The sequence below is a fragment of the Thunnus thynnus genome, chromosome 8 (assembly GCF_963924715.1).
Source record: "Thunnus thynnus chromosome 8, fThuThy2.1, whole genome shotgun sequence".
NCBI classification, from domain to species: Eukaryota; Metazoa; Chordata; class Actinopteri; order Scombriformes; family Scombridae; genus Thunnus; species Thunnus thynnus.
Window position 1 is genome coordinate 22709485 of NC_089524.1, and position 19402 is coordinate 22728886.

Below are 19402 nucleotides of genomic sequence, written 5' to 3' on the forward strand. Positions count from 1 at the left end.
TTGACTCTCCTGATCTACACATGATACGTCAGGTATTTGAAAAACTTAAATGTGCTCTGTTAAGTCTGTAAACCAGTTAGGGTGGGGCAGGGTCTCTTTTTCTACTAAACTGGAATCACTCCCTCTTGCCAAAAAAAGAAGGATCCAAAGTCAAGGGCAGTGTGTTTTACTGCAGGTAATTGCAGCTCTTCAGGGACAACACCAAAAAGCACAACAAGAGGATTAGGTTTGATTACACATTTAAGAACAAGCAAGCAGGTATCAAAGACGAATTTAAGAAGCCGTTCAAAGCTGACACATGGCAGGCACATGGTGAATTAGGGAGACATCTGCTCTCAGTAATTTATTTATCAAAGGTAAGACTGATCTCTGGGTTCATTGTGGCCAGTTGATGCACATAAGTGGTGAATAGTGAAGGGCTTTAGAAAGTGAATGGGAGACTGAAAACCATGCAGAGACGATGGAAGAATGGTGGTAGCAGTAACAGATCTCTGCTGGTCAGGTGTAGACTGCTGGTTGAGATCTTGGGTGGCTGGGGGACAGAAAGTTAATTACATGGTTGCAAGGGAGCTTTTTTTAGGACACAAATCAGCGCACATATTGCCCAAAACAGTTCAAATCTGTGAGTGAGACATAACAGTGTTTGAGTTCTCTGACCGCTGGATAAAAGACGCAAACTGGTTGTGTCTAAACATCTCTTGTGAAACATTTTAATCTCTTCCCCTGCCATATCTGAAATAGTGCTTTTAAAAGACAGATGCTAAAGGACCCAGATGAGAGTGCGCTGGCGAAACTTTCCATTCCTGCCTGAACTAAACCCACTGAGTGGAGGAACTGTCTTTGACTCTTATCGTCACTGCTTATCTTTGAGAGGACAGTGACAGAAACGATACCTAACAATTGTCCTCCTGTGATTCAGAGGAATGACAGACACTTAAAAAATGAGGGGCAGTCCTCAGAAAACGTTTTGTCTGTTCATTGTCTGCCTGTGACGACAGTTAGACTTAGTTCACACGCGTTGATAACACTCACTACGGTTAAACACTGATTTGAATGTAGCCTTTGTCTCACACTGCGTTTGCTTCATCCCTATCAGTAGCATGTTTCTGATACGGTGTGTTTTTATCTGTTTAGAGACAGACGTGAGAACTCTACACACACGTTTCCCTGTGTGTTGGTGAAACTTCAGCTGAACGTTTGCTCTCAGCTGAGCAAGGGATCACAGATATATATAAATCATTTTGCTGCCATCCTAACGTGTTTAAATGGCTGTCAGCGTTTCACCACCGTCCTCTGGGAGAAAACACCCCTGATAGCGTGTTCCCGTCTCTGAGCTGACGTGTTGCCATGCTATATACCATGAGCTAACTGGAGACCTACTGCTGCCACCGCCACTCTCTCTGGAATGTTAGCAAGGAATGACAATGAGTGTGCACTCAGTGTGTGTGTGTGTGCGTGCGTGTGTGTGTGTGCGTGTGTGTGTGTGTGTGTGTGTGTGTGTGTGTGGTGCTGTTCCTCCTGGCTTTGTTTGTTGTGTTCAGTGATGCAGGCTGCTTTGTGTTCTCGGTCTCTGCTTGTGTGTGTTTGTGTGTTTGTGTGTGTGTGTGTGTGTGTGTATGTGTGTGTATGTGTGTGTGTCCAGTAGTTTGACTGCAGTTACACACTGCCCTCTAGTGTTAGCAGCTGTAAACAGTAAAAGAAAACTCAGATGACTGGTACTCTTCCATCCCCCCCCCCACCCACCCACCCCCTCCTCTCTCTCTCTCTCTCTGTTAGTGGTCCATCAGGGGCAGCGGTGTGGGTCTTCCTTAAGCTGAAATGAGTGGTGGGGAGGCGAGGGGGTTGTGTTGATGGGTTTGTGGTACTGTGCCAAGCTGTTATCTCCTTAGCCGGGTAGAAAATGATTTTATTAATTGCTTCATTTAACGCTCCCCCTGTCCCCCTCCTTCCTCCCAGCTCCTGCACAAATACACAAACAACACCACACAAACACACACACACTCACCAACCAAGCTACTTTTCAAACTGGCCCTGCGTACGCCTCTGTGACAGCTGAAATGTTCTCTCTCTCCCTCTCTCTGCAGGGACCTGTAGAGAGAACAGTACAGCCATAAAGGCCATATGCTGGCCCATACAGATGTAATAGCAGGAAGGCCCAGGGAGGCCCAGCCAGAGGAGCTATGCTCCATTATGGCACATTATAGAGAAGAACAAGAGAGGAGCACTGTGTGAGTGTGTGTGTGTGTGTGTGTGTGAATGTGTTTCTTACAAAATCAGCTCACACACAGCCACATTGTGAGGACCCACCACCCATCTGGGTACAAAAATCTAGTCCCCACAAGGTAAACTATTAAATTTCTAGATTAAATATGGAGTTAGTGTTGGGGTTAGGCATGTAGCGGTTATGGTTTCGGTTCGGATAAGGCTCCAGGAAATTAATGTAAGTCAATGCAGTGTCCCCCTAAGTGACGAAAACTAGGCTGTGTGTGTGTGTGTTTGTGTGTAGAGGAGAAGCAGACTGCTGCAGCTGGGTCAGTGCAGCCAGACCCCGCAGGGGTGTCTTGTTAGAGACACGCACACACACACGCAGACTGGCTCGGCAACAACAATAACCTCTGAGGTCAGACAGAGCTAGCGCTGCATTAGCCCCAGTGTGAACCTGCTGAGAGACAGAGCAAGCCAGTACAGCTGGTGTTAACCACCCAAAACATACACACACAGAGTAGCAGAACAACCACAATGGCACCGGTACAAACGTCATAGCTGTGCCAACACATCCAGAGTACACTGTATGTACAACTAAACAAACATTTCCAGAACGCTGAAGAGATGCGTATTGTGTGGCTGGTTAATAAGCGGCTTTATTGAAGACATGACAGTTTCTCAGATGAGGTGGTCACATAACAACGAGAGGAATAAGAATCAATGCAGCAAGAAAGGTAAACTGTCATGTCTCAAAAGGATAGGAAACACCTGTCTTAAGAACTCTGCTGCTGCTGCTGAGCTCTACAGTTTTAGTGCTTTCAGAAAGGGCTGTGAGTCCATGAATAAGTGTTTCTGCTCATGAGCAGTATTGTTTTCACACATATGTACAAGCTCATCTCTCCTGCCAAAGCCTGCGCTCTTATACAGTGTACCTGGCAGCGCAGTGGCACTGTATCTGTGCCTGTGGGAACGCACTTGTTTCAAGCTGTCAGTCAGGCATGTTTATTTTCCCACTGTAGCAGCGCCCACAGGTTCCTGGTGCTCAGCTCTGTCGGCGCTCCACCATCCCAGCCATGCCACACAGGGAGGGCGGCGCAGTGGGCAGGGTGGGAAAGTGGGGGAGAGATGGGGGAGGGAGGTGGAGAGTGGAGAGAGGGAGGAAGAGATATAAAGGGAGTACATGTGATCGTGTTTGTGTGAAGCAAGAGAGATGCAGGTGTCTGTGCAGCTGCCTGCTTCAGGAAAACAGATGTACACAGGTGAAGAGGTGCACAAGTCTTGTCAGATATGTGTTTTGGTGCATGTGTCAGTGCTGAAACAATTAGTCGATTACTTAGCAACAGAAAATTATGTTTGTAAATTTACTACAAACCAATCTTATGGCATCAGAATCATTTGGAAGATGCTATAGACAGTTAGGAGTCATTTATCAAGCAAGAATGCAAAATATTTGCTGGTTTTAGCTTCTCAAATGTGAGGTTTTGCAGCTTTTTTGGTTATATATATTTGTAAATTTGTACATTTAATATTAGGTTTGGACTGTTTGTGGAATAAACAGATTGAGGGTTGTGGAGACATTTTCACATTTTATAGAGTAAACAATTACTCAAAAAATAATCACTGAAATAATAAAGGTAAGCCAATTTATTCGTACAGCACATATTAAAAATCAATGTTAAATCAATAAAGGAAAAAAATCATTAATTGCAGCTCTAGTTTGTGTGTGTACATGCATCTACTCCTGAATATTTGCATGAACAAGTGCAAGCAAAATTATGTAAACATGCCTACCAGAGCATGTCTGTGTGTGTCTCAGGTTATATTGCGCATGAGTAATCCCCTAATCCTTTAGCTTTTCACTGTGATGTTAGATACACACCTGTTGAAGTAGCACCCACCCCCACCCCTCAGTAGCCCCTGCAGTACACACACACACACACACACATACACACAACCAAGCCAGCATACACAACACACACTCAACACCTGAGAGAAGAAGATCCTGCTTTCACCTGTGAAAAAGAGGGAGATCTCATATTCGCACTCATCACCACTCAGTTGCACAACTCACACACACACACCTGTAATGTTACCTGATAGCAGAGTGCTTGACGGAGGCTCTGGCAGAGTAGTAGATAAGCCTGGTCTGGCAGTGGGTGGTCCTCTTTCTCCGTATTGATGTTCAGGCAGTAACAGATCTCTGTTGGAGCGGCTGCTGCTGAGTCAGATGAGGTTACTGTAGGTAAAGACAAAGAGGTCAAAGTTCACACAGTCTTCTGATACTGTACTCACTTTAATGTACTTAACACAGTATTTGTTTTGAGAGGTTAACTCAGAAAAGAGTCAATTCACTCTAAAGTTTCTAACTGAAACTGCAGTTCACATAACAGTGAATGAGACTTCAATCTAAAGTGGATTCAAGAGGCAGAATTTCAGTTATTTTCAACCTGGGTCCAATTTTCCTGTTTGGTTCAAATATTTGGCACTTCTCTGTAGAAAAATAAGTGAGTACCAAAATTAACAGAGAACACCAGCACTTCTGGCAAACTGGATCAAGCGTCATCGTGGAAAAATGTATGAAAATAAGGACTTGTTTGAAAATATTCCCTGTAGTTGAACGCTGATCAAAGTCCACCTTTTGAATTGATCCAACCTCTTCCTTGCAATTAGCCATTCCTGCACGAGAAAATCAATATGACCTTCTGCAAATGTGAGTGACAAATCTTGTTACATGCACATCAGCGTTGATGTAACTGAACGTATATAATTGTTTCACTGTAATTATATATATTTAAATTGATTGTCATGGCAATTAAATCTGCATTAAATGTTCTGACCACTAGGGAGCAGTATGTCAGCTCATCAGGCGACATGTTTGCAAACTTCTTACATACATCTGGTCACCTAAAAGAATCAAGTCTTATATTCACTGGCCTGTTAGGTTTGGTTTGGTCCAACAACTCCTGAGAAAAATACTGAATCTATTTCTTTGTGAAGCCTCTCATTTACTTTTACTATGTCTCACTGGTCAGGTATCGTACTGTAACCAGGCTGTCTGAGCTTGACTGCAGGTTGTGTGTTTATACTGTTGGCTCAATGAAAGCTGTTGGATTTGAATCGTACAGACCAGCAAACCAAAACAAGCAGCATAAGCACTATTCATAAACTATGAGAATATCATCATAATGATGATATTATATAAGGGAAACTGTTTCTGGAAAGAGAAATTGCTATTGAATTTTATTTTAAATGTAATATTTTCAGAAAAAAACAATTCATTGACTTTCATTGTTTTGGGGTAGACTTATCTGCATGGCTTAATAAAATGAGCAAAGTGAGAAAATATGTTTTTTTTGAAATGTTGGTGAACCAACCCTTTAAATATTAAATATTACTGTATCACTCTGTCTTTTCAATTAATAACTCATGTGCTTGCTCAGAAAAAAGGCTTGTTGAATATAATATGTTTCCCAAACAGGTTTGAATATCATCAAACACATTCTTGTTGCACTTAATTGACATCTTTATGTCTTTTCTTCACCAGGGTCCTCCAGGATCTCAGCCTTCCCCTCACACGCAGCCTCCCCCACACAACCCCAGTAATCCCATGATGGGACCTCACGGACAGGTAAGACGGAAACATTTCTACGGTCTCTCTTTTCCCTCAGCTGATGGGTTGTAGTTCCCCTTTTCCAGCCTACTCTCTCACTCACACACACACACACACACACACACGCACGCACGTAACAACAGTGTACAAACAGAGCACAGGTCCCTTGTTGCGCTAACAGACAGGACAGGCAGCATCCACGGTGGTGGGCTGGATGAATAATTTAGCTGTGTTGGCCCAGCTGCAAGGAGTGGAGGTGCATCTGGAGGGCCTTCTCTCTCCCTCAGCCCAGCACTCACCATCCCATAATCCATCAATAGACCATTAATATTGCAGCACAGCCTGACACGGCGCAGCTCCTTGCGCACAAACCCACCACAACTTGGTCAAGGAGGCGAGGAGAAGAGAGGAGAGGAAAGGAAAGGAGAGGAGAGGAGAGGAGGGTAAAAAAGAAAACAGTAGCAAGTCAGTCCTCGCCTCAAGGGCTAACTGGGATTATATAACTTGCCTTCCACTTGCCCCAAACTCACACACACACACACACAAAACATAAACAGTACATAATTACCATTGAGAGCCAGTCTCTTGTTGTATTTGTGTTGTCTGTGCTTATCTTTGTGAGAAGGTGATGATATGAACATTATTCTGCTGTTCATGCTCCGTGACCAAAACACACAACTCCTACCCAATCGGTACTCAAATCAGTGTGTTTCCCCCTTGATGCTAAAATAGTTGGATTGAGTTGGGAATTCATTCTTATCATCTGACACTATAATATGGCTTCACTAGATGCGGGTATTTGTAGTTGCAGCATACTCTCATAGGAAATTCTGAAAACCATCTGTCTGGGGTGCTTTACATTATTCACTAGTTGTGCACCGGCTCTGTATGTGTGTCTCGGCCAACATGTTCTTGTCCCCTTTCTGCTGAAACATCTGTGTGGATGGTTTCTTCACTTTCTGTTATGCATCACACTATCCAGTCTGCTTTTTTTTTTTTGTAGCATTGGTGTCTGGTGATACAGACACGGTGGGAAAATGGCCAGCACATGTGCAGCTGCACAAAAACAGGCAAATCTGAAGATGTAGAACATTGCTGGTGCTCGTACAACCCCTTCTTCCCATCCAACTATGACATGTTTCTCTGTTTTTCCTGCTCCACCTCCCCTCTACCATATTGTTCTTCCAAAAGTTTCTGTCTTGCGTGTTTTCTCTCTCTTTCCTTCTCTCTTATCTGTCCCTCTTTTACCTTTATCCTAATGGATTTTACCACCTGAGGTCTTACTTTCCAAAACTTAATGACAAGCTCCTCCTTTTTTGGGAAATGTAACAAAACCACTACAGTGAATTGTTCTTTAACACAATAGCTCCCCCTGCTGACTTGTGAAGATAACACATAATGGGGCAAGTGGAATGCAGATAGATGTAAATCTGTTGTGCCTTGTTTCTAACACCTTCACTACCTAGAAGTACTTTACTTCTAGTACCTAGAAGTTTTTTATGAAGAAGAACAATTTTCCTGACATGTGAGACCTAAAAAACCCTAATAACACATTTTTTTTCTCATAATAAATAAGCACAATATTTGTCGATTTTAAAACACCAACAAACAAGAAGACAGAGATTTATGGATTTATAGTTATTAAATTTGAATTTGAACGTGAACTCAGTGGCATTCTTAAGACATGTACATTGTTGTGGTTTGTGTAGTTGATAAGAAATCTGTCTTTTGTGGATTGTTTTAAGTCATTTAATCTCTATTTTATTTCCTTAGAAGTCTGGTTTATGACTGCTGCTGTATTCATTATACAAAGCTTCCCATGAATACATATAGTCACTGCATGGCTATCTGACGTTTAAGTATTTTCTTTCTCAGTTGAGGTTAGTAGATGTGGTGAAATGTCTTTATTATCTCTTCACAAGAAACATAATTAGGGAAAATTTTAACTCAGTTATTCTGTCTGTTATTGAGTTTATTGATTTTAGCTGCTGTCTCCTATAATTTAACATAAAATGAATGAAACATGCAGTGAAAATGTGCCTTATGCATAACCTCCTCTCAGAGTTTTGGAATTGCGCTTGATGATTAAAATCCGTTAAACTTATTTGCGATATTTCAAAGCCTGTCCGTCAAAAAATTGGAACATGTATTCAGCTTGTCATCATCTTGAAATAAAGTAACCATTGCCCTTCTCCTGTCCTTCCTGCAGCCATTCATGTCTCCGCGGTACCCAGGTGGCCCAAGGCCCTCCCTCCGTATGCCAAATCAGCCTCCTGGGAGCATCCCGGGGTCACAGCCTCTCCTGCCAAACAGCCTGGACCCCACCAGACCTCAAGGTACTGACACACATGAGGGATAACTGGGGTATTTTAGGAAAGCTGCACTTTCGCACTTTGTGAAATGATCTGATATTGGCCTCTGAATATGAACTATTTGTCTTCATTTGTGGAATTATTGTTGATCTAAACAGCACTGCCATAATGACAAGCTATCCTCTCTCTGTGTAACCACAGGACATCCAAACATGGGAGGTCCAATGAGAATGAATCCCCCCCGGGGCATGGGAGGCATGGGCCCACAGGTAGGTAGCAGGAGTACACAGAGCTGGAACAGTCATACATAATCTAAAACTCATAAAGCACAAAGGACTGCGTTATTGAAGCCAGTCAGGACAGTGGAAGGTGTCCTTCAGCTCTACCAGCCCACTGCACTCCCACTCTGCAGCTGCCACACCGCCAGATTTGGTGCTTGGAATATGAATAAACACAATATTTGGTTGTGCTTCATTAAGGGCTACTATAAAAAACGGCTATAATGTCAAAACAGCAACTATAAACTGCATGCAGATAATCCTCCCTCTCTGCAGAAGAGAAAATCTGGTTCTGCCAGCCTCATAACTTTGCCTGTAAATGTCAGAAGCGCTTTGATGATTAGCTTGGCTCCGACCAGAATGCACCCACCACCAACGCCAGATCTTCATGTTAAATCCTAGTTGCCGTCTCCCACCTAGGAAGACAAACAGGGGCGGAATGCTCAGACAGCTCAGAGCCAAAACATTTGGACCGACTGTTTGCTTTGGCATCGCCGGTTTCCTTTTATCAACTAATTTTTTGTGATTCAGTGTAATACATAAGATGCTTAAACAACAGTGTCCTTTTGAATTACCATTACTGGACAGCTGCTTCATTCGGCACCCAACCACCTCCCGCTCCAACATCACCTCACACAAAGACACACACACACACACACACACACACACACACACACACACACACACACACACACACACACACACACACATACACACACACACACACATACACCCTGTGCCCCTCGGCCCCTCTCTGTGCCACCCTGGCTCGGTGACTTTGGCAGTGAGCGTACCAGCAGCTGGTGTGGCATCTGCTCGACAAGTGTAATCGTCTGCTGAACAAAACTCTGCCTCTGAGTGGAGCTGCTCTCTGGCCTGCCCCCTACTCTCTCTCTCTCTCTCTCTCTATCTCTCTCTCTCTCTCCTCTCGTCTCAGTCACACACACACACATGCATACACAAGTACACACATGTAGTGCCAGCCAAACCCGCCTGCTGGGCAGCCATGAAAACATACACACAAACACACAGAGGGGAGCATAGAGACACATACATGTATATGAAGACACACAACATAGAGACATACACACGCTGCTGTCCACTTCCACACACTCTGCCCACACACACAGCTCATATACACATAATTAAACACTAATTAGTGGGAGACATGATCATGGCTGACCTTCATTAAGATTCAAACCTTTCTGTTTGATGTAGACTGAGCAGGTGTGAGAGACCATGCTGACTGTGTGTTCCTCTCTTTGTGCAGAACTACGGCGGAGGGATGAGGCCTCCCCCAAATTCCATGGGGCCAGGGATGCCGGGCATGAACATGTTAGTAGACTGAAAAAAATGAATAAACTGTCTCAAATGTGTGTGACTTTTGCTGCCAGAGTAATCCCTAATTGAAAGCTTTAGATAATCTTATTTTTGTAGTTTTGACCATTACAAGCATTTATGAGAACAGCGTATGTAAGCACAACTGCAGTGAGTATGATATGTCAAACTTGAACCAGGACCTTGGTCTGCAAAATCTACAACTAGACATTTACAATGAACAGATGCAGCCTTTGCTTTTCTGTTCTTCAAAAAGTGTAGTAAAAATGAGGATTGTCCGACTGGTGGACTGATTTGTCCCCGAATTTCAGCAATAAAGTTGGTTGAGAAAAGTTCTGTTGTTTTCACCAAGAGGCTGTGTAAAACTTAACTTTTCTTTAATCAAATCCCAGTAAGCCGAATTAACTGACTACAGAAGATCTGTCAAATTAGAATACATCACAATGCAAAAAGATTCTCTCATACTCATCCTGATTTATTATTAAAAAAGAAATTAGGAATGTCTGTGTAAGAACTTTGGATTAGTGTGTTGTGCATTTCAACTAAGAGACAGGATTTATGTGTTTAAGAAATTAGAAATAGTGACATGTGAACTTTTGAAAAAGTGTTGCATGCAGCTGTGTTGTTTGCCAGAAATCTTCTGTTAAATATTTGAATCTCTTCTTCTCTCTGTTTTCTTCTCCAGGGGTCCTGGTGGAAGAGGTCCCTGGCCAAATCCCAACACCAACTCAGTGAGTTACATTCTCCCGCATCGTTATCTCACCATGTGACTGAGTGTGTTTACAATAACCGTGTCCCATGTTTTGTTTCACCTTGGGTCTTTTCTCTCTACAGATAGCTTATTCATCTTCATCTCCAGGCAACTATGTGGTAAGTGTCCCGTCATGGACTCGTGTTTGACCGTGGGCCATAAATTACCTGTCAGGCGGTGATATCTAACAGGCACGCTGCCATCTAGATGCACTCAGCACTCATTTCTCTTTTCCTCTCTCGCTTCACCCCTCAGGGCCCTCCTGGGGGAGGCGGCCCACCAGGAACTCCCATCATGCCTAGCCCCGGAGGTGAGATATACACTTCAGTTTCCCCTCTGATTTATACTCTTTTTCCCACTGTTCACTGAATGAAGGCTCTGTGTAAGAAGAATCAAACTGTCTCTCTTTTAGATACATGTCTGTCTTTGAGAGACTGGCAGTGATACTTAAAAAACTGGGCCTTGAAGAATATTTGTGTACTTAAAATTAATAAATGGTGAAATAGTGTACTGGGCTTTTATGATAGTTTCACAATTTTCACAAGTCTGTCTTGAAACAATAGTCATTATAAACAATGAAACATGTTTTTCTTGCCGTAATATTTCCTCCTGTTCATACTGGCCATTAAAAGATCTCCTCCAAATGCGCTTACAGTGTAAGTGATGGGGGGAAAAATCCACAGTCCTCATTTTAAGAAAAAATGCATTTCTCTGAAGATAATATGAGGCTTCAGCCTCTGAGTTAGTCCAATAAATCTTCCACAGTATGTCTTTTTAGTAAAAAATTCCCTCTTTGTGTCTCGACAGGCAGTGTTTTCCTCTTGAGCCATGGTGGAAGTATTGTAACAAAAAGAGGGAATTTGGCACTAAAAAGACTGTAACTTAGAAAGATATTGACTTGAATTGACTAATTTGGATGGGCGAAGCCTCATTTTAGCTTCAAATAAACCTTTAAACACATTTTTTGCATGGAAGGAGGACTGTGGATTTTCTCCCCCATCACTTAAATTGAAAGTGCATTATGAAGGGATCTTCTAATGGCCAGTATGAACAGGAGGAATGATTACAGCAAGAAACAAGTGTCAGTGCTCATTTTGTGAACAGCTGTGAAAAATTGTGAACCCGTCCTTTAATGTGGTGTTATAAGTGCACACTAAAGGTTTCATTTTCTAATGCAGATATGTTACATTTTCCCTCCCCATTGAAGCAAACGAGTTACATTTAAGACTTATCAGACAAGTGGTATTGCATTTGTTTTCACCATTTTCTTCATTGGTCACATGGTGGAAAATATTCTGGTGTTGTTAGCTGTGTTTTCTCACAGTCGAGACAGTTCTATAAAAGGGAAACAGGCATGTCAGTCTGCAATCAACTGAGTGATCCATCTCAGCTTTGACCCATCGATCTAGTGTCTGTCTGTGGAGGATTAGCTGAGAACAAAACACTGTGGGCTGATATCCTGTAGATGTTCTGTTTCTCTTGGCCTGTGGAGAGCTTCTTTTTGTGTCCACTATTTATTATTTATATACGTACCTCTATTGTGATACGTTGCCGGGGCAACCTTTTGCACAAAACGCTCCTGCTCACATGTACACCGGGAGGGAAAACATATTTCCACTGCAGTCGCCAAGACTGTGCACGCACACACTCACGCACATACACACACACACACACACACGCACACACATACCTACCTCCCACAAAAATGCACACCTCCCACACAGTATTGCCCCCCCCACCCCCCCACTCCTCTAGTCACGACAACAATAGCTAGATTCAGGGACACTAACAGGCAAGAATCTCTCCACCACTTTGTACATCCTACATCCATATTTCCCGCTGTATTTCAATCGTTTATTCTTATTCTTCCTATTCTTATTTATTCCTGTTTTTCTCAGTCTTCTACTCAAAACTTTCTGCCTGCAATGTCAGATCAAGGTCACCTCATCCTCTCGAATATTTTCAGGACAGACAGACACATGAGGAGTGAAACAGCATGTACCAGTTGTTGCCAGGGTGTTCATATAATAACTTGGTCTAATCTCCTGATTGTAGGAATAAGAGATAATGGGTTTCCTTTATTGTACATGGCAGAGAGCAGTGTGCAGATTGATTGACAGACAGATTCACTGACATTATGTACTGGCGCTTAAAGTAACTACATGCCGTCTTTGTTCCGTACAGCAGAAATAAGAACATGTCTGGGCTCCAGCTGAATGTACTGTACAGATGGAAAAATTAAACTAAAGTAATATCAAACACACTGACAGACAGTGCCACTCCAGTCACTTCTGTGCAGCTCAACTCATTCATTTAACATTCATTAACACCACCAATATCCCAAATCCACCTTATTTTTTGACATTTTTTGAAAAGATTGGATATAGATATGAAAACAGACAGGGCTAGAGCTTATCTACAAGTATTTCTATAAATATAGGAGGAACAAACTGCCTTACAGTCTTCCGATTTTAAACATCCAACTGCTCTTTCTTCATAGATTCAACAAACTCAAGTGAAAACATCTACACAATGATGAACCCCATCGGCCCTGGTGGAAATAGACCTAGTGTGAGTATTGTTGTTTTGTTCAATTTTAACTTGCAATAAATTCAGATCAATGACATTAGTAAATTCTAAAATGTTATTTTTCCACAGTTCCCAATGGGACCAGGTCCCGATGGGCCAATGGGTGGAATGGGTGCTATGGAGCAACATCATATGAACGGATCACTAGGTGAGTGGTGAAAGACACTTAAACTTATTCTGTATATTAGTGCTTATACATTATCAATGAATGTAGCAGGCACTTAGTATGAGCTCCTCAGTGAAACCTGTCACTTTCTGTGAACCTTTAGAAGTAATACTCTGCCCTCTTATGGCTAGTAGAGGAAGTGTTCACTATCCTCTTAGTATTGATCAAAGTGAAAACAGATTAGCAGGGCAGTGAGTAGGCCAATTGATCCTGTAGATAGGTGAGACGTGACCATTGAAGCCAGTGGAGTTTGTCCTCATCTGTATCTGAAACAAATAGCTTAATTAAAGGCCATTACCCGTTAGGAGGCAGGCTGTTTCTACTTGAACTGGATATCCTGATGTACAGTATGTTGAATTAGTAGCAGGGTCAGTTAACTGTTACCTTATAATGATTCAGTTTTCTCTGATCACAGGCTCTGGTGACATGGATGGGTTGCCAAAGGTAAGACTATCTATCTATCTTTCTATCTATCTATTCTACCTATTCTCTCTATTCTATATATTCTTATCAGTTTGTTTCCTCTGTGTTGTAGAATTCTCCTAACAACATGGCAGGCATGAACAATCCCCCCGGCACTCCGCGGGACGACGGCGAGATGGCAGGCAACTTTTTAAACCCATTCCAAAGTGAAAGTGTGAGTACCAAAGGATACAGCACACCTTTTAAGCTGGGAACAAACTAGAAGACTCTCTGACTCTCTGAAATACTATCTGACTGTGACAAGGCTCAGCCCATCACGTACCTAACAATTAACATCTGCTGATTAAGCCCCATTTTGACCAAAAGTTCCAGGTACTTTGAAACCAGAGGAACTAATATCAGGAACTAAACTTGGTACTAAGTCCCTGTTGTGCAGTCCAGTATGCGTTTCCACTGCATCTGAGGAACCAGGTAGATCATGCACATTTGACCCATGAGGAATAAAAAAATTACAGCAGCGCTTGAAACGTAGCATTCACACATGAGTAAAAAACAACACAGATTTGTATTTACTGCTGTGTTAGTTGGATGTAATGAATGAATGAAAAGGAGAAATGCGGAGGAGGAAAATGAAACAGAAACTAAGAGTGCTGTCTCCACAGTGAAACTGAGTGTTTGATGGTTTTATTTCTGCTTTAGAACATAACCATGAAACAATCAGAAATAATGTTTTATTTCTCTCATTCACTGACTTTGTTCTCTCTACCGCTGCTCCCTCTCCTCACTCGACCATGGCCGCACTGTCTCTCTCTCTTTCAGCTCGCTCTCTCTCTATCTCTCTTTTTCTCTCGTTCTTTTTTAAAAGGAGTCAGGAAGCCGACACAAAGCCTCACTTTATTTTAAACATTAACAAATGAAGAGAAATGTCCTCCCCTTGTCCTAGACTGGTCCTAAATTGATACTACAGTACCAGCGACAATCATCCCTGCAAATCCCACCCCCAAAGTTCCTGTTCTTTTGGAAAGTACTAACCCCCAGCAGGGACTTTTGGGGGGGTTAAAACAATCTCCCTGGAACTTAATTTAGACCCTGGTCACTCCGGTGGAAACGCAGGTAGAGTTCCTCAAAAGGTTTTTAGTCTCTGGGGGAAGTTTCTGCGGTCAAAACGCAGCTTCAGTCACCTCTGCTCGGATTTGCACTGTTAACCCACTCAAAAATGCAGGATCCCACTTAGATTTGTCCAAATAATAAGTATATTTGATACAATCGTGATTGCTTAATTATGGGGCAAGATATTTAAATCCTAAACCCCTGTGCAGTGTGAGATCATGTGATGTGCTTTATTTTTTCGCGCAGACTACCAGTACTGCTGAATCTCCTCAATCTTGATATCAGCCCTCATGGCCAAATTGAGCTTCTAATCAGTCTTTTTATATTGTGCACTGTGTTCCCAGCTTCACCCAACACACTCTCAAAAAACACAGCATGCATAAACACAAGCATGGGAGAGAACCACATAATATGCTTTCTCTGCTGCATGGAGAGAATGTCATATAGTGATTAATGTGAGACTGACATCTACATTTTGCTACAGTATCTTCACTTTGATCTGAAATTCCCTAACATTTTCTCCTTGGGCTGGACTGTGCTCTGCTTGCTGCTGGTTTACTGACATAGAAAATCAGTTAGAGAGGGTTAATTGTTATGTGTAACATACGCTCAAAAAAGGCTGGTGTACTGGACATGGCATTTAGTTCAGTTAGTTGTATTGCTTTTATCTTGAACTGGGTAGTATAAGAAGTTTAATATAGTATTGGCTTATCTTTTCTCCCCTCCCTCTCTTTTTTTCTCTCTTTACAGTATTCACCCAACATGACGATGAGTGTGTGATTTTTTTTATTTTATCTTTTATTTTATTTTATTTCTTTTTCATCTCCCCTTATCCCAATCTCCCCTTCCCATCCGCCTTGGTGCGTCTTGCATTACCCTCCTCCCTCCCTAACTCCTCCTCCTCCTTGTGGACGGTGTGCTGTGCCACACAGCCCCTGGGGATGCCCCTGGAAAGCAGGACTCCCCTCAAGGGCCCCCATCCCAACGCGTGTAAAATGGGTGTAAGAACATGAAACGGCCTCCAAGCAACAGGAAGGGTCTCCTCTCCGCTTCTTCTCGCCTGCAGGGCCTCGTCGTGGGGCCTAGGACAGTGAGAGCCCGAAACCTGCTCCAAGCCTGTCTCTCCTAAACCCAAAACCTGCCCTCATGGGTGGCATTCGAGCCCAATCGAGCCCCCTCTGCATCCACCACCACTCCATTACATCATGCTGATCATAACTTACGAGGGCACGCAGTAGTTGACTGACGGGCTGAAAAAAAAAAAACCCTCATTCAATAACTCTGCTCCACTGGCAGGGATGATAAAAAGAGATGAACTGATAATGTTATTTTAGGACAAGAATGGTTTTCATTAAATGTTTGTATTTTTGTTGATGATGATAATATTATTGTTATAATTTTCATAATTGATATTATTCTACTTATGTAGTTATGATTTCCTGTAAAGGGCACATTTTATCTCAGCAGCAGCATCAACAATGACAGAATAAGCACACACTCGAAAAATGCACAATGATTTTTCTGTTTACATGATTTTAGGTATTTGATGTTTGTTTTGTTTTTGTCACAGTCAGTCTCACTTCACATACCTCTCCTTAAAACTGAGCTTGTAGCTTTGTCTTTGCTATCTAAATGTCTGTAGCACCAATTACATAAACTTTTAAAAGTTAAGAGTAACCGGAATAATCAACTCTTTTCACTGAATGAAGTAGTTTGTGCTGAGGTGTTGTTATCTGGGCTAAAACTATCCATACAGTTAAAATGGAGCTTCTCTCAGAGCGTTGCTGTTTTCTGGTACAAAGTGTCTGCTGATGCACCTGAATAATCGGACGTCTAGCTATCTTGTCTTAATAAGCACCCCTTCTCACAATATTCTGTGCTTTTACTGCGTGGGAATGGCTACGATGAAATCCTGAGATGATTGTCAGGACTTGTGGCTTTGAGTCTGCCATTTCTCATTCAGTAACAGACAGAGAGAGAGAGAGAGTATTTGTGGATCCTCTCATCTCCTCCATGGATTTGGTCTTGTCTGTAAATACAACATATTTAGCTTGTATTGTGGTTGTTTTATTATTTGTTATTTACAAGTGGTCTGTGAATCCTAAAATGTGGTTCCTTCCCCGTCATCACTTTGTTTGATTTCAACTTCACCGTGGACTCCGAGTGGCGCTGTTTTCCTCCCAGGGCTCACTCGTCTCTCGCCAGTGTCTCATTTGGAGTGGGAGACATTGTGGTACCTCTGATACACTCATGGAACTCGCTTTCTTGCTTTGAGTTTGGATTGAACTCACAGATCTTGTATGAGCCACTTTCTTAACCCAGACAAGACGGGCTCAATAACTTTCTCCTTGGAGCTCCCATTGACCAGTTCCCTCAGCCAGTCCCATATATACGGGATAATGGATCCAGAGTATTGGGCGGCTGCAGCAGCGCTCATGATGGGAACTGAGTGATGCACCTTGGAGTTAACAGGCCCTGCAGCCACATCGGTCTAAAGCGAGGAACAATAATAGGATACTTTTGTAATGGATATATTTCCATTTTTTGTGGATTGTTTTCAGCAGATTGTTTTTATTTTAAATGTGTTCAACAGGAAAAAAATGAAAGCCCACAGAATCTGCACACAAAGAAAAGCATAGTTACATATTACGCTATTTAATTTCTTTCTTGTATGTTATGAACCCTCGGCTTGATCAACTCTCTGTCACTGTTTCAAAGGGATAAGTTATTTTTTTCATGGCATCACACTGCAGCACTCACTTCATGGCTGTGTTCAAACCAACAATAACTTAACAACGAGTGTAGTTTCTATGGGTAATGGTGATGTACTTATCAATTTTCTGATATCAATGTGAACAGATTGTACCCAGAGTTCAACGGGGACATCTCCAGGATTTGGCCTGAGAATCAGTGGCCTGAGAAACACTCTCCAGTGTTCTTTCAATGTAGTGACACACACCTCCCTTCTTTCCTCCAATCCCATCCCTCCCTCCCCCCTCCCAGCCCTCTCCCCTCCTCTTTAAGTTCCTTTTTTGTAAATACTGTATAATGCATTTTGATATCATTGACATGTTTTGATATGTCAGTCACTACCAATGAATACAGCTGAAAGTAAATTATAAATAAAACTGTCCATGTTTTTCATAGAGAAAGGATGCGCCAACTATTTGGCTCACGTGGCTAAATTTCCATAAAAGTGTATAGAATACAGTAACACAATAAATGCAGGCTGTATGCTAAAGACTTGTGTGGCGGGGAGGATAGGACAGAGAGAGGACAGGACAGAGAGAAGCAAACGAGGATATTGAAATAATTTCTCTTGCAGCTGTGGCGTCCTCACTCTGCCCTTGTCTCCTTATGTTTCAGTTAAATGTTACTATTGGCCTTCAATAATCATTTGGATATTTTTTTCTAAAGGGCACCTTCTCACAAAAACATGTGACCTCATATTGCAGTTTTTAATATGAAGGATTTTTATCAATGTAAGAAAACTTTTAAAAAGGAAAAAATACTTAAGAGAACCTCATTTTAAATTAAAAATAGATCAAAAAGTAATACATATGGGGGAAAACTGTGTCCTTTGCTATTCGCTCCTGTAATAGCGGTGTATAGATTGAAGCTCTCTCACTGATCCTCTCTCAGTCCTCTGTGTATATCGATCGTTGGCCATCTCTGTACTTCTATTGTGATGTATAATACTGTACCATTAGGAAGATTTGCTGGTCGGGCGGGGTGGTTATGTTGAGTCTGGGAGGGGCGGGGATTCAAGGGAAGGGGATATAAATGATTCTCCTGTACCGTTCATGGTCCTTTCTGATGACACGGCAGTATTCAATATGAAGCAGTCTGTCTCTTGGGTTTGCTTTGTATTTCATGGTAGGATAGTTCAGAATCTTGTCTTAGGGACTTAGGTGTCTTGTGTAGGTAATAAAGATGTTCTTTGTATGTTTCTTTATATTGTAAAGTTTCTTTAGACTGAAAGAAAAACAGATAATTTGCTTATCAAAAAAGAAACAATGCATCAATAATAAATGTCATTTGATTTTTCCTTGTTTCTGAATCTCTTCCTCTGCGCTCCAGGCTCTCAGCCACTGTTACATGCAGCACACATATAGACATTGCATACTTTGTAGGAAAGGATCTTTTGAACCTTGTTTTGCTGCTTCAAATCCTGTTAATCTATGAAAACCAAATGTCCAATGGATGCTCCATTTTCAAACTTTGGACAAGTTCATTTATATTATTATTGTCTTTATATAGACAAACTTAATTTACTGTTCAAATTGAATGTCATTTCATATTTAATAAACCCAGTGGAAACTTAAGGTGACAGATTTTGGCACAATCAAATGGAGGGCAGGGGTTAACTTAGAAGAATTTGCTGCACATAAATGGCTGGATATAAGGCCATAGTTTAAGTTTTAACTTTTATTGACTATCCTGCTCTTTAACAATCATTGGGTTTTGGACTTTACCTGTCCATGCAGCTTTCAAAGAGATTAACAATTAATGTTTGATTTAGGCAATCTGAAACTTGTGTTTTCTATTTGGGTTAAACCTGTCCTGCATAATTCTTTCACCAAATTTGTGATAAATTAGTCAATTTAATCTATCTTTTAG

At 41.9% G+C, this 19402-nt stretch overlaps 1 protein-coding gene across 2 annotated transcripts in view; it reads left to right on the plus strand.

The window, feature by feature from the left end:
• ssbp4 (single stranded DNA binding protein 4) overlaps window positions 1-18829 on the plus strand; it is an 89623-nt gene extending 70794 nt beyond the window's left edge. The window contains exons 6-17 of one of the 2 annotated variants that reach the window (XM_067597234.1): window positions 5750-5833; window positions 8025-8151; window positions 8329-8396; window positions 9676-9740; window positions 10429-10474; window positions 10578-10613; window positions 10750-10804; window positions 12995-13065; window positions 13153-13231; window positions 13665-13693; window positions 13785-13886; window positions 15715-18829. In XM_067597234.1, coding sequence (XP_067453335.1) covers window positions 5750-5833; window positions 8025-8151; window positions 8329-8396; window positions 9676-9740; window positions 10429-10474; window positions 10578-10613; window positions 10750-10804; window positions 12995-13065; window positions 13153-13231; window positions 13665-13693; window positions 13785-13886; window positions 15715-15795 — 843 coding nt within the window. In that variant the 3' untranslated portion in view covers window positions 15796-18829. Of the gene's footprint in view, window positions 1-5749; window positions 5834-8024; window positions 8152-8328; window positions 8397-9675; window positions 9741-10428; window positions 10475-10577; window positions 10614-10749; window positions 10805-12994; window positions 13066-13152; window positions 13232-13664; window positions 13694-13784; window positions 13887-15532 lie in introns of both variants that reach the window. The other variant, XM_067597235.1, reaches the window with a different exon arrangement.
• The last annotated feature ends 573 nt before the right edge of the window (window positions 18830-19402 follow it).